The sequence below is a fragment of the Ceratotherium simum genome, chromosome 12 (assembly GCF_057802395.1).
Source record: "Ceratotherium simum simum isolate JZ-2026a chromosome 12, ASM5780239v1, whole genome shotgun sequence".
NCBI classification, from domain to species: Eukaryota; Metazoa; Chordata; class Mammalia; order Perissodactyla; family Rhinocerotidae; genus Ceratotherium; species Ceratotherium simum.
In genome coordinates, this window is record NC_141911.1 from 6,531,260 (window position 1) to 6,547,099 (window position 15,840).

Sequence of the window (15,840 nt, forward strand, 5' to 3'; positions counted from 1 at the left end):
TGACTGCATCATTAGTGCGTTTTTCAACGAAGAGCACATCCCCTCTTGGCTGATGACTAGTGTTTCCTCTTTCTTTTTTTCCTTATACCTCTTAACTCTATTGAAGAAGCTTTAAATACAAATCTAATAACAACTGCAGCTAACATTTATCACGACTCAAATTAAGCCATTTAACCTTTGAAACAAGCCTGTAAGGTAGGATTGCTACCCTCATCTCACATGCAGAGTCAGCATTTGACAGCCTGGCTTCAGAGCCCAGCTCTTAACCACCGTTTCTACACTTTTAGCTGGACAGACCTGGGCCACTTTTTTGGCCCTAGCTACTAGCAAACTCAGTTTTCTGTTTAGAAGCCACTCTTAACTGCATTCAGTCGCCAAGGACTCTCGCCTCAGTTCCTCCGGGCCCATAAGATGGTAATTTAATTCACCCAGATGGAACCAGCCTAGCTACGTCCTTCTCAGATCCGCGAACTTTCACCTTGGCTAAGCAGCGAGTCTGCACCACCGTTCCTTTTATTTCATTGGCTTCAGGGCTAACCCACAGTGTCACTATTTTAAGTAGCAATACGGGTATTCTTTAAAAAGACACAGGACCCCATGAATCCTTGCGAGTTGAACCCGCCCCAGAGTCCGGGCACTGGCGCGAGGGCTTGGGACACTGTGATGTGCAGCAGGACGGCGGACTGGGAGCGGCAGAGCGTGCGCAGAGGGCACCGCAGGAGACCAAACCAGCAGCGCGCGGACCAGGGCGCGGCGCGGCCCACGCCAGGCCAGGCCTGGCCAGCCGGGACGCAGCGAGCGGGGGGTGGGGGGAGGAAGAGGGCGTGGCCAGGAGCCCGCCCAGGCCGCTCCCCGCCCCTCTCCTGCTGCTCTCCGCCCCAGCCCTCGCCCCGCCCCGCCCCTCCGGCCCAGCCCGGCGGCTCCGCCCCGGGTGACGTCACTGGCCAGGCCGGCCGGCGCCATTTTGAAAGTGGAGTCGCCTGCCCCTGCCGCTGCTGCCGCCGTCGCTGTCGTAGCTGCCGCCGCCGCTGCTGGAGAAAGAGCAAGAGCGGGGAAGCCCCAGAGTGAAATCCACCATCCTGCTGGCTAGTCCGCCCGCCCCGCCTTCCTTCCTTCTCCCCCGACCCCCGCCCCCTCCCTCCACAAGTGCCATCCGGCTCCATCCGCCCTCTCTACCCCCCCATCGCCAGGTGAGGGGGGTGAGTTCAGGAAGCAGAGACCCCGAGGAACCCAGCAGGGTCACCATTTGCAGCGCAACATGGCAGGTAAAGGAGAAATCACCCTCGTCCACTGACAAGGCAGCGCTTCCTTCCTCCTCCCTCCATCACCCCCTAGCGACCGCCTGCGCCTCTGGTGGAGCCACGGGGCGCCCCTTGGATTTCAGGGAATTGGGCAAGTGGGTTGGGGAGGGTTCTGGTGAGGCGAGTGGTCGCTGTGGTATCGAAATGGCTTTTAAGATGGGGGCTGGAACCTTGGCAGTGGTGGGGGTGGGGTGTGTGCCGGGAGCATCGGGGTAAGGCGTGGGTGGGGCGGGGTGGGGGCGAGTGCAGATTTGTCCCCACTGCCCTGGAGCCCAGTGTAACCTCCGCGTCCCTCCCCGTCACCCCCGGGGTTTTTTGCGTATCTTCCTTCATTTAATTCCTGTTTTTCCCCCTGCTGCAAGCCTTGGGTGTTCATAGACATATGTTTTGCACTGAGAAGGAAGAGTGCTTTACAAGTTAAAATGCAATGGGGACATATGTGTATTTTCTTTCCACTGTGGGTACGTATGTTTTTGAGACTAAAAGCCTGAATTTTTTGTCTTGAACCGTCTCCCTTTCGTTCCTTACCCTTTACGTCCAAAGAGTGCGAGGCCTTTAATACAGCAAGTTGCATGAAAAATGTAATTTAGACTTTCCGTTTTGCATGTTAGCTTTTGTGCCGATGTCCTTTTCCCAGAAGGGTTTCATAGAGTTAGTTAAAATAGTTGTAGAGTTCAGTGATATAAATAGCCTAAATAGCCAAGGGGAGAGAGGTATTTAGGTAAAAGCTTGGGGGGGTGGGGGGAAGGATGCTTAGAGAAAACCAGGTTGGAATATTTTGCGAGGAATGGTGGTGAAGGAAGAGAAAGGTAATTGCTTTGAGGATTATTTTTGTACATTTTGATGTTGCTGAATATCTTCCTTCATTTAGTAGAATCAATTGTAGATCTAGATTGTTTGTTTCTCCATATATCCAGCACATTTCCTCATCAGTGCTTGGAAGTGAAATAGAAACATTCAGGGACTAAACCAATTTTCTGTGCTTTTTTCAATATTTAGATAGATAATTAAACCTTTAAAAAAGTTAACATGTTAGATTGACTTACGATTTGCTAGAAACAAGCTGCTCTTTGGCCTTGTTGAATAATTAAGTGAAATTAAAATTGTTTTGCACAAGATGATAACAAATTAGCAAAATTAATTCTTTGCAAGGTCCTTTGGATTCAGAGGGATAAGGTGAAGGGAGGTGAAATAAGCTTCCTTTGACAGTCTCTTCACAAGCTTTCCTTTCGGTTTCTTTCCCTCTGTCTGGATCCAGTGATTTGCTGGTAATGAAATGCAAAGAAATGGGTGGTGAGTGTTGTGTTTGCTGTGGGTGTGCTTTGGTGATAGAGTTCATATGAATCATTACTCCTCACCCAGGCAGTAATGTTCCTGAAGTTTTCTCTTCGTTCCATGTTTTATGGTAGTTTAACCTTATTAACTCTTCTGCAGGCTCTTTGTACACTTAAAGGAAAACTCTGTAACTTTTGATATTTACTTTTTTCTGGTAGGTCTTGCTTGAATGTAGGGCTTTTATTGAGGGGAAGGGAAAATGGAAGGGAAATTTTGAAGACGTACAATGTTAACAATCGTATGTGGCCTTTAAATATTTCATACTTGGAATCTCTCTCTCTCTTTTTTTAATGTAATACCAGTTATTGAGGACTAACCTTTTTCCAAATTAGTGTTCTGGGGTGGTCGTTGTATGTTTGGGCAGTACTAGGCTATTGGTATCATGCCAACCATGGATACCATCTCTGTGTTTACGGGAGTAAACATGAACAGCACTCAGTTTTAATTGGTATGTTTTCTTTTTCCAGGAGCTGGAGGAGGGAATGATATTCAGTGGTGTTTTTCTCAGGTGAAAGGAGCAGTAGATGATGATGTAGCAGAAGGTAAGAAACCTTGTTTACTAATGCAAAATTTGAATATAGAATCTTTTCAGAATCTTGATTAGTAAAGGATTTCCTTGCAGCTGAGTCTGTTATGGTTTAAGAACGTTTTGTGTTTTGTTGTCCCGGCAATGGAAGAACAGTTTTAAAAGGCACCTTTCTGGAGAATATTCTTAAATCTCTTTTATTATTTATGCCTTGTTTTATTATTATTTTCCCTGAATTAAATGAAAGGAGCACTGTATGATGATGCATATAAAACCTTCATAAGAAAAATCTGAGAGCCATACAATAAAGGGTTCCTTGCTATATAAATTTGCATAAATAAATGGTGATGCATTTTCATGTTTGTACATTGTTTTTAGATAAGTAGAAATAGGTGCCATCAACATTCAGCTGAGAAGCATTTTTGACAGCATCTTTTATTTTTTTAATTTTTAATTTTTACTTTTTTTGGTGAGGAAAATTGGCCCTGAGCTAACATCCATTGCCAATCTTCCTCTTTTTGCTTGAGGAGGATTGTCAGTGAGCTAACATCTATGCCATTCTTCTTCTATTTTGTGTATGGGATGCTGCCATACTTGGCTTGATGAGCGGTGAGTAGGTGCGTAGCCGGGATCCGAGTCTGCGAACCCCGGGCCAACAAAGTGGAGTGTGCAAACTTAACCACTATGCCACTGGGCTGGCCCCGTCATCTTTTGTTTTTGAGCGAAGATTTTTAGCTTTTTATGACCCTGTGTACTTTGAGAATGTGGTGTTGATTGACATTCTGTGAAGAAATGCTGGTTCACATGATGCATTTTATTGTCTTGTAAGGGTTAATTTAGGGGAATAAGAAAATAATTCTATGGATATAGTTTGGCGAAAAGCTTGTTGTTGTGCAGTTAGAAGCTGGATTTGATCAGTTGAAGTACTTAAGTCTTAATTTTCCCCCCGAATTGGTTTGGTTTATTAATGTATTTCAAAAGTTTAAAGTTTTGAAACTTGAGGGTTTTGCGCTCATTTGAGATGTCTTAGGTGGTGGAGGCATTATTTTCCATAAAGTAGTTGCATTATCTCGTTGTTCGGAAACATTCTTTGAAGTTTCAATTTTAATAGTATTCTGTCTTGAATTACAGTAGGAATTTTCCAACAAAACTCAGATAAATTAAAACATGTACTTTTAATTTTTAAAAATTTGTCTAGTGAAAAGTTATAAATCATTTTTCTTTAGATTGTATTGTCCTTATATTAAGATCCTATTTCTGACCGCTTGTCTAGAGTACTGTTTGTTTTGAGGATTTTTCCAGGTGCTAGTAGGATGATGACTTTGTGTTGAGCCAGTGGATGCTTGGATTTGCTTGTGTTAGTTGTCATTTTTAATGAAGTGTGGTCAGAGTTTGGTGAATCCTGTGGGAGAGCCAACTGACATACTTCACAGAGCACTCTCACGTTTCTTCTCTGTTGAGTCCTCATCTGTTTTTTAAATGAGAAACCAGAAGCTTAAAGAAATTAAGAGACTCACTGATGGTCACACAAATAGTGCAAAGCAGGGTTTTCTGGTAAAGCCTGTGGTGTTTGACTTGTTTAGAGAAATCCTAAGTTCGAGGGAGGAGTCATGTGTTACTCATTTTGTAACACCATTACCTGTTGAATAGTAGGCTGTCAAATATTGGATCATTAGTTCTATGCTGTTTTGTAATACTCACCAAGTTATGAAAGTGCTGTATACTTGAAAAACATTCCTTGGTTGAATTCCACTTGTTGCCTTTATCAAAGATCTGTTGGGGGCTTCCTAAATGCTGAGCACTGGGGCTACAAGGTGCCTAGAACATAAACCTTGCCTTGGATGAGCCATGCTTACTTGTTAAATAGTAGGCAGAAAAACCACATAGGTTTTATTTAATCAGAAGAAATTGATGTTCTAAACTTACCTAACTGAACCAATGATAGTTTGTGATAAGTATGATGGATCAGTTGTAGTTGTCTTCTGCTAATACTTAGTAGCTGCATTTTGCTGTTGATTCGTTAAATAATTTTCTTTGGAGGTTGTTAAATATCATTATGACATACAGTACATTCTTAGCATCTTAATACGCTGAGGCTTGGTATGTATATTTTAATAAAAATATGGCTTGTTCTAGTGTCTATGTCTAGACAACTGTAATAAGTGTAAAAAGCATCTGATTTTCAGATTACACTGCTTTAATTTGGGTATTTTTGCATATTATAGTTTGTATATCATAGTCTATTATGTTTGTTTTACTAAGAGAAGATTTGCTTTTCTGAAATAAAATAAGATTATTAATACGTTTTTCCCCTTGGTTTAGACTCTGATTTCTAGACATGTTACATCTAGCTCAGCCTTAGAGTTTAGCTTGCCTGTTTTCCGTTAATGATAAATCCCAATTTCTTTTCCATCAGAGGCTCCAAATTGTCTGTTTCCCCCCCCTCCATGCGGTCAGCGGTCATGGCATACCATCTTTACTTCTGTACTGCTGTAATCTTCTTTCCATACCCACATTCCCTTTAGTTCAGGTTCTTAGTAGCTTCCTAAATGATTCTCTGCTTCTTGTCCTGTTTTGCTTCTAAGTTAATCTTAAATGCAGTCCCAGTTTTATTTTCCTCAGAAATCTTCAGTAGATCACAGGACCATGAATTACATTCAAATATTTCAGCCTAGAATATTTCAGCCTTTCACCAATACGGCCCATACTTCTCTAAGTTTATTTCCTAGGATGGTTTACGAGCCAGCTCAAGGGATACTGTTCTTCAAACAAGACCTGTACACGCTTACTTTTGGGTCTTTTGTTTTTTTCTATTCCCACCTTGGAATGCCTGACACTCCTCCTACAGTTCTTTTCTTATCAGAATCCTACTCATCCTTCATGTCAAGCCTGTAACCCTTTTACTTATCTCCCTTTTTTGGAAATACTTTAAAAATCTTCCTTCGTAGCGCTTTATATCTATAATATTTAGTACTCAAGACCTCTACTGTTGTACTGTAAGCTCAGTGCAGGACTAATGTGTCTTTGTGCTCTATGCAGGACATCCTGTATAAACTGCTATGCTTAGAACAATGCCTGGCACATGGTAGCTGTTCAGTATTTATTAAATGAAGGAATGTAAGTGTTACCATTATTATGAGCTTATGAAGGGGAAGAGAACAGGTGAGAAAGATAGGATGATCAAGATATACTTCTGGCAATCATGGATTTATTGACTTGGTGGGCTTTATAACTGGGTTGATGATACACAGCTGTATAATAGAAACAAGTCAGGAGACCTTGGGTTTTTATCCTAGTGACAAACTAGTATATATCACTTTGGGTAAGTACTCCTCTGGGTTCAAGTAGGCTTAGCCTTAAGATGGCAGGACTGGCTTTTGTTCCTTATTCTCTGATCTTGATAATTCTCAAAGATGTCTTAGAAAAGCAAGCACCCAACATTATTACTGCTGGTAAGTGAGTGAAATTGTTTGAGATGTTGGACTCCTGGGGGCCTTAATTTAAAAATAAGTCTTTACTGGACTTAGTTACTCAAGGCTCAGAATTTCTCATTAAGTACATTACTAAATGTAATGTACTAAGACAGAATTTTGACATTTAACCAAATACTCTCATTGACCTTTGGCCCATTGTAGGCCCTTCCAGGACATTTACAGCCTATGTTGGGATACTTATTCTGTGCACAGGTCTCTTCAGGCACTTTAAGTGGTTTACCTGTGGTGTAGCTACTTGTCTGGGAGAAGGGTGAGGCACTAAAATCTCTATCACTCCGATATTCTCGTGTCCTGCAGTTTTCATTTTAGTCTTCATGGTAGCAGTATAATATTTTATCATATTCTGTACTTTGAATTTTTCCTTTATTAACAGCTTTCTCTCCTGAGACAGTAGGTAAGAGCACAGACTCTGGTGCTAGGCTGCATGCTTTGAGTCCTGCTCAATCACCTACTAGCTGTGTGATCTTCGGCAGGTTAAGTCACCTCTTTGTGCCTGTTTCTCCCTCTACAAAATAAGGATAACAATAAAATCTGTCTTATAATGTTGTTTTGATGATTAAATGAGTTAATATACATAAAACAGAAACCCGGCACATAGTAAGAACCTTATAAGGGTTTAGCTATTGTTATTACTTGAACATTTATGGCAAGTAAGGGAGAGCTGGAGAATGAAGAAACTGGGAAATTGTCTTTAAAGGCTACTAAAAATTTCTCCTCAGCCGAAGTGAAGAAAATGGTATGTGTATGTTTTATACATTTTCTTTGATTTCACTAATATGAAGTTCAAAAACATTCAAAAGTAAACCATAGGTTTAGAGACATATGAAGCTGGTAGAACTCCAAAGAATAGCACAAAGTAATTACTATAAAAGCCAGTATAATAGTTACCTTTAAGCAGTGGGAGGGAGTTGTGATTGGAAGGGAGTCTGGGAAGGCTCTTGTGGATGGTGGTCTAGACCTGGATGGTAGTTGTACAGATGTTTGTAATAACTGATTAACCTGGACATTTTTGATTTTCTGTATTTGTTAGGTTTCACAATAAAAAAAGCTTTTAAAAAATTCAGTACTGTACTAAAGGGTTTAAAATGAAAAATGGCACTCTACCTCACCCACTCCCTAATCCCTAGTCCATTTCCTAAAGGCAATTACATTGAACTCTTTTAGCTGTGTTCCCTGGTGCTTAATTAAATTTTTTGTGAATAAAATGGTACTTCTATTTCTCATCAATTTTAGACAATTCCAATTGACTTCCTTCCCTAGTAGATGAAGATTAAGCTGTTCACGTTATCACTCCCATGCCCCAGTGTTACATCACACTTTATGATTAAATTAGAAGTCACTGCTTACATTGTTATGACCATGAAAATGTTCACTACTGAAACAATACTGTTGTACAGTGTTGCTCATTTCTTGTGCATCTCTTCATTTTTCCTGCAGCTAATAATTGCCTGTTGTCTAATTTGCGTGGCACTTTTTGCATTTAAAAAAGAACTTCATTATAGTGATTTCAAACATTACAGAAAGTAGGTGAATAGTAAAATGAACCCCCGTCACCCAACATTATCAGCCCGTGGCTAGTGCTGCCCCATTTATACTTGCGTTATTTGACCCCTTCCCAGCCCTTTGTATATTTAATAATAGAAATATTGTTGATTTTTTTTAAAATCAGAATTCAACAAACTAGAAAACCAGTTTCATTTTATTTTATTATTATTTTTTTTTAATGAAAACTTCTTTTTATAATTTTATTTATTTTTCCCCCAAAGCCCCAGTAGATAGTTGTATGTCATAGCTGCACATCCTTCTAGTTGCTGTATGTGGGACGCGGCCTCAGTATGGCTGGAGAAGCGGTGCGTCAGTGCGCGCCTGGGATCCGAACCCTGGGCTGCCAGCAGCGGAGCACATGCACTTAACCGCTAAGCCACGGGGCCGGCCCCGGTTTCATTTTAAAGTGGAACAGTAAGGAATTTTTCCTAATGATTTTTTTGCAATAGCAATTCTGATAATCTGTTAATTTGTTTAAATTTTACTTGTAGAAATTACTGAAAATTAAAATACTTTTGGACAATCTGAAGTGTATGATTTTTGGTAAAAAATATGGAACTATCATTCAAGATGGCTATTTTAATTATTTTAATGTAAATTTTTATTATTCAATATTTAATATTGCTGAATATTAAATAATAATTTTTATGATTTTAATGTAAGTATAATTTTTCTCATCTCCATGTTTGACGATCTTAAACTTTCTTTCGCAGGCACTTATTTTAGGACATGATTTTATTACATGAAGCCTGTTTTTATGAAACTTGGATCCAAATGCATTGTATCTTTTCAACACTTTGCTGCCTGTTTATTTTTGGTAGGATTTAGACTTGTGGACTGGTTCTTGGAAACAGATTTTTCAGTGGTAGAGTGAATAGTCCCCAAATAAGGACATAAATAAAATTTTGAGAAAAAAATAATCTTTGGGGTATCACTTAAAATTTAATAGTTTTAAATCCATTTCATGTGTCTAATGCTACAGTATAAACAGAATTTAGAATCATTTGTGTCCTGTTTCTTAGAGGAGTATGCATGTTAGATTTAGGCATTAGGGTCAGTTAGTAGAAACAGTATTAGAAATTGTTGTTTGTTTGCAGATTTCAAAATATTGGCACATCAGCTGTATTCCAAATGACCTATTCCTGATGACCTATAGCAAAGGTATTTTTTTTTTTTTTGGGGGGGAGCGAGGAAGATTGGTCCTGAGCCTAGCATCTGTTGCCAGTCTTTGTCTTTTTCTTTTTCCTCCCCAAAGCCTATGTATATCCTAGTTGTAGGTCCTTCTAGTTCTTCTCTGTGCGCTGCTGCCTTCACTCAGCATGGCTTGATGAGCGGTGAGTATGTCAGCGCACTGAATCCGAGCCCATTGTGACCCCGGGCTGCCGAACTTAACTGCTATGCCATGCTATGCCATGCGGCCAGCCTGCGGAGGTCTTATTTACCATTCTTAACCTGTGTCACATGTGAGACTCCTCCTTTCTCTTAGCATTACTACTGACAGAAGTCTAGTTCTCATGCAGTACAATCACTTAAAGTAGTGTAAATTTGCCTATTAAATAACATGAATGACCATATTTATCTAGTATTAGGCACTGTCTTTTAAGATATTAAAATTTTTTTCTTATTCCTTTATTGAAAGAAAATTTATAAGTGATAATGGCTCTGAAAGAGAGTTGACATTGTATCTCTGGTTATTAAAATAAACCAAAAATTAAACTTAGGTATTTCTGTTTTTTTTTTTTATAATTTTATTTATTTATTTATTTATCCCCCATAGCACCAGTAGGTAGTTGTATGTCATAGTTGCACATCCTTCTAGTTGCTGTATGTGGGACGCGGCCTCAGCATGGCTGGAGAAGCGGTACGTCGGTGCGCGCCCGGGATCCGAACCCGGGCCGCCAGCAGGGAAGCGCGCGCAGTTAACCGCTAAGCCACGGGGCTGGCCCTAAACTTAGGTATTTCTTAATACTCTCTTTTTGTAAACTAAATTTTAGAATCCTTAAAAATTGTGAAATAAGCAGAATGATGAGAAATTGTTTGAAGCAAAGAATTTATTTTATTTAAGTAATAAGTTCCCGTATATTATGTATTTGCACATCTATATTTGCCTAGTTTAGTTGAGTTGCAGGAAAATGGGTAAACTATATTTTAAGTTTCTTATGCTTTTAAACAGGAAAATTAAAGGGTTGGAGATAGATGTTTTAGCTAATATTCTCAGCTATAATCTGTTCCCTTCTTAGGTGATATGGAAATTATAATTGAGTAATCAAGGGTCTAGAAGTTGCTTCCTTAGTAGAAGGGAAGAGAAGTAAAGGCCTGATGATATATAAATTAGATTTCTTATAAATAATTGAATTTTATTTTTACCACTGTATAGTCAATATAAGGAAGAGAGGGCATGGCAATCTTAAGTACTCACAGCAGCTAGCATTTACTGAGTGCTTAACTATGTGCCAGGTACTGTTTTAGGTGCTTTACATATATTAATTCCTTAATCTTCACAAAAACTTATGAAATAAGTAGACGCTGTTGTTTTTCCATACAAATGAGGAAACTAGGCTAGGAAGGTTAATTTATTAAATATGTATCCTTGAGCAGGTGGTGGAGTTGGGATTCTTACCTCAAATCTTTTGATTTCCTTAATGTAATTTTATTTATTTCAAAACCTGAGGAGCCAGCCGGTGGCATAGCAGTTAAGTTCTCGCACTCCACTTTGGTGGCCCGGGGTCACAGGTTCAGAACCCTGGGCGCGGACCTGCCTACCGCTCATTAAGCCATGCTGTGGCAGGCGTCCCACATAAAATAGAGGAAGATTGGCACAGATGTTAGCTCAGGGCCAATCTTCCTTAGCAAAAAGGGGAGGATTGGCCACAGGTGTTAGCTCAGGGCTGGTCTTCTTTGCCAAAAAAACCCCAGAAGTTAGATTTGGGGCCTCCCCGTGGCTTAGCGGTTAACTTCGAGCACTCTGCTTCGGCGGCCTGGGGTTTGCAGGTTCGGATCTTGGCCGCGCACCGACGCACCGCTTGTCAAGCCATGCTGTGGCGGCGTCCCATATAAAGTAGATGAGGAGGGGCACGGATGTTAGCCCAGGGTCAGTCTTCCTCAGCAAAAAGAGGATTGGCAGCGGTTGTTAGCTCAGGGCTAATCTTCCTCAAAAAAAAACAAAAACAAACAAACTTGAGCTGCTTCTTAGTTTAGGTGAAGGTGTTTGAAGTTGTTGGGATGTGACTTGTTTATAACAGAGTTTATTTCTAATGCCTAGTAGACTATTGTTGTTTTGAAGTAATTAAATCCAGTTTGGAGATTTACTGAATTTTCTAATGGAATTCTTAAGTGAGAACATGCTATAAATGGGCTATAAGGGCTTTGTGAACCTTCTGAAGTGTGTAAAATTATATTGTGTGTGCTTGTACATATGTACATTTTTCTGGTCAGAGAGGGTCCATAACCATTGTCACAACAGCTATCATTTATTCCATTTCAAAGTGTGGTCTGGAGTCCGCTCAGTTCTTTCAGAAGGTCTGTGAAGTCGAAACTATTTTCATAATAATACTAAGATGATATTTGCCTTTTGCATTATGTTGACATTTGTGCCAATGGTACAGAGGCACTGTGGGTAAATGTGCTGACACCTTATCATGAATCAAGGCCTTGGCACTAGACGGTACCAGTAGTCATGGTAATCTTCATTGCCATGTACCAGCAGTTTAAAAATGCCAATTTTACTTAAGAATGTCTTTGATGAAGTAGTACAAGTTATTAATTTTTTTAAATCTCGACTCTTGAGTACGTGTCTGTAAAACATTCTGTGTGACAAAATTCTACTATGGACCAGAGTACAGTGGTTGTGAGGAGGAAAAGCACTGGTGCAACTATTTGTTTCAAGCTGAACTAGCTGCTCTTTTCATGGAATGTTATTTTTACTAGAAAGAGCTACTGACAAACTATGGTTATTCAGACTTGGATTTTTGGCAGATGTTTTCTCAAATGAACAGTGACTCTGTTGCCTCAATGGACAGTATTTGCTGCCCATGATAAAATTTGAGCTTTTAAGCAAAAATCAGAATTTTGGAAAACGTGTACCTGCCATCCTGAGCTTGATAACTTCCCAATACTTAGCAGTTTTTCAAATGAGATAAGTAGTAATATCAATGACTAATTTTTAATATTGTGTAATGAAATGTGTTAGCATTTGGAAGGTCTGCATAACTCGGAATCAGTATTTTGCAAATGACCAATGCCTATGATGTTAAAAAATCACGCATAAGTAAAAGTGCTAGAGCATTGGATTTTAATGTAACAGACAACCAATATGGCATCAGATTCCACAAACCTTTGAGAAACTACCACTTGCTGAGTTTGGTGTGTTATCCAAAGGATATCCATAACTACCTGAAAAGCCTATTAAAATACTTCTCCCTTTCCATCTACATACCTGCGGGAGGCTGGATTTTCTTCATATGTTTAACCGACACAACATAGTGTAGTTATGTTGAATGCAGAAGTACTTAAGAGAATCTAGGCATCTTCTCTTAAGCCAGACATTAAAGAGATTTGCAGCAATGTAAAACAATGCCATTCTTCTCACTGATTTTTTTGAGGGGGAAATATAGTCATTTTTCATAACTTTTTTTGTTAATGTGTAGGGCTTATTATTACTTTTTTTTTTTCTGATGAGGAAGATTAGCCCTGAGCTAACATCTGTTGCCAATCCTCTTTTTGCTGAGGGAGATTGGCCCTGGGCTAACACCTGTGCCCATTTTTCTTTACTTTATGTGTGGGATGCCTGCCACAGCATGGCTTGATAATCGGTACGTGGGTCTGTGCCCAGGATCCGAATCCAGGAACCCCGGGCCGCTGAAGTGGAGTGCGTGAACCTAATCACTATGCCAGCAGGCTGGCCCCTATTATTACTATTTTTAATGAATAAATATTTTAAAATTCAAGAGGTCTTTGGGGTTCTCAGATTTTAAAGGTGTAAGGAAATCCTGCCATCCAGAAATATTTGACGATTATTGGTTTAGTCTGTTACTAGATTTCATTGTACTGTTGCCTTAAACAAGTCTCGTGAACCACAAGATAAGTAATCAGAATAGGGTGCTGCTTTTGTGCACGAGTGTCTAAAGCTTTCCTATAAAAGCTTTTCTATGACTTCAGATTGTTTCAGCCTACGCCCTCACTATTCTTTAGATACCAAATTAGATCTGCCTTGAGCTCTTTCATCTGGTAATCTTGGTGAAGGAGGGATACCTTAGGACTTAAAATTTCTATTTTTAAACTTACCTCTCCCTTACAAAGATTAAATGCCACTCCACATTTGCCAAAATACTTAGCCCTAAAAGCTTTTTAGGGCTTTTCCCTCTATCTCTGCTCAGGTCCAGCTATGACTAATACTTAATGTAGGATTACTGAACTCCTCAGAGCCTAGTCTGGTGCCATTTCTGGATTGGCTCCCTGGTCATTAGAAAGGAGTTGGTGCCCTTGACATCGTGTTTTATTTTGAGCCCAACATGTGGCAATGTGATGTGTTGTTTTTTCTTGTAAGAAAGACATAAAATTGGTGTAGTAACTTTTTATTTCCCAACTCTTAACTACTAAAGGGAAGAAAAGGAGAAGGAACAATGTTTTTCTTTAAATTCTATTTTAAAGTACAACACAATTCTATTTTGAAATAGTTGCTGAATTTCCCATTCTAAGAATGTGGTATCAACTATTTATTGCTTAGTATTTTCAGTGTTTTTGTGGCTTTTTACCCTTTTAAAAAAATTTGGCAAAGTATATAGTACTTTTAAAACTAGCTGCATTGGGCCGGCCCTGTGGCTTGGTGGTTAAGTGTGCGCGCTGCAATGCTGGTGGCCCGGGTTCGGATCCCGGGTGCGCATCGAGGCACCGCTTCTCCGTCCATCCTGAGGCCGAGTCCCACATACAGTAACTAGAAGGATGTGCAGCTATGACATACAACTATCTACTGGGGCTTTGGGGGGAAAAAATAAAATAAATAAAATCTTAAAAAAAAAAACAAAAAAACTAGCTGCACCAATTTTCCATCCATGTTTAAACACTGGGTTTATTAAAAAAGAAACAGCTAATTTTTTTATTAATATGAATATTTTTAGTTAATATTAGCCGTAGTTGATTAAAATGTCATATAGATCCTTGCCCATGGCATATGTGGAATCCTTAGCAAATCATATTGAATGCTTTTTTATGCCACTAATACCAAGGTTTATACTCCTGTAATTTTAGTTTCTATTGGTTGACTTCTCTCTGAATGTTCAAATATCAGCTGGCATTTTCTCTTCTGAAGTCTTTGATCTCTTTTATCCAGTTCAGGGGGGTTGGTGGGCCAGTGACCCTGTTAAGAACCTCTGCCTTAATCTAAAGTTTTGCCTATGGTTATATGCCTACTGAAACTTGGAGGAGTCAAGGATACTTTATATGATAATAATAGTTTTTAGAGTATTAAGAGGGTGGTCTTTCTTAGGAATCCTCTTAGGACTTGTTCCTAATGTAATATTAGAGGGATGAATCGTCTCTAAGATATTAGACTTGACACGTTTATTGTATTCCCATCTTAATTTTTTGTAATTAAAAACTGCTGTCTCTTTAACCATGGGTAAAAAATATTAGAGGAATATATTGGATTTTGAATCAATTGCTCATTTTATACTTCATTCAAAAGGAATTTCTTCAGTAGCTAATATTGAGAGAAACCTAAGTAGTTAAAAGGGATTGGTGAGAAAATTTTTCAAATTTTCTAAAGATCTGGAACAATGTTACCTTTTAGAACTTGCTGTTATAGAGTTTCATGTCTGCTCTGTGTGAAAGTGGAAATAGAACCTTTTTGGTGTTACCCCATATCTGTTTTTTCCAGCTTACCACAAGGTAAAAGAGTCTTGTGGGCCTGCAGTAGATGTGTTTCTATGATAGCATAAGAGGAATCTTTAATATTTTCTATTGGCTAATAAATTGGGAAGGCTCTATTTCAAGGGAAACAGGCTGTTGTAGGCAATAAATCTTGTCAAATTCCTTATCTGGGGATGCAGCATACAAAAATGGTTATTATAGGAATCAGTAGTAGAGAAGGGATTGCTTCTAGTCTTTTTTATTCCCCTTAACATAAAAAGAGAGTTACTTATTTTTTTCTAGCAGGAAAATCAGTTCTTTAAGAAATATTTTTTTAACTCCCTTATTTTTACTTGTAAAAAACACATAAAGTTTACTATCTCAGCCATTTTAAGTGTACAGTTCAGTAGTGTTAACTATTCACATTATTGTGAAACAGATCTCCAGAACTTTTCTTTTTTTTTTTTTTTTTAAATTTTATTTATTTTTTTCCCCCAAAGCCCCAGTAGACAGTTGTATGTCACAGCTGCACATCCCTCTAGTTGCTGTATGTGGGACGCGGCCTCAGCATGGCCGGAGAAGCGGTGCGTCGGTGCGCGCCCGGGATCCGAACCCGGGCCGCCAGCAGCGGAGCGCGCGCACTTAACCGCCAAGCCACGGGGCCGGCCCTCCAGAACTTTTCTGAATTGCAAAACTGTATTTTTATGTATAGCTGGGGTTCTGTGGGAAGGAACAGTGTAAGTACTTTCTATAAGTGATTGGAGGTGAACAGGAGAGCCCTAGGCAGAACATG

The 15,840-nt window shown here is 39.5% G+C and overlaps 1 protein-coding gene across 3 annotated transcripts in view; it reads left to right on the plus strand.

Moving 5' to 3' along the window:
* The first annotated feature begins 980 nt into the window (after positions 1–980).
* Positions 981–15,840, plus strand: part of PPP2R2A (protein phosphatase 2 regulatory subunit Balpha) — an 89,663-nt gene continuing 74,803 nt past the window's right edge. Inside the window, exons 1-2 of one of the 3 annotated variants that reach the window (XM_004433566.3) lie at positions 981–1,265; positions 3,104–3,178. In XM_004433566.3, coding sequence (XP_004433623.1) covers positions 1,259–1,265; positions 3,104–3,178 — 82 coding nt within the window. In that variant the 5' untranslated portion in view covers positions 981–1,258. Of the gene's footprint in view, positions 1,266–1,639; positions 1,763–3,103; positions 3,179–15,840 lie in introns of those variants that run through there. The other 2 variants (XM_087437343.1, XM_004433567.3) reach the window with 2 other exon arrangements.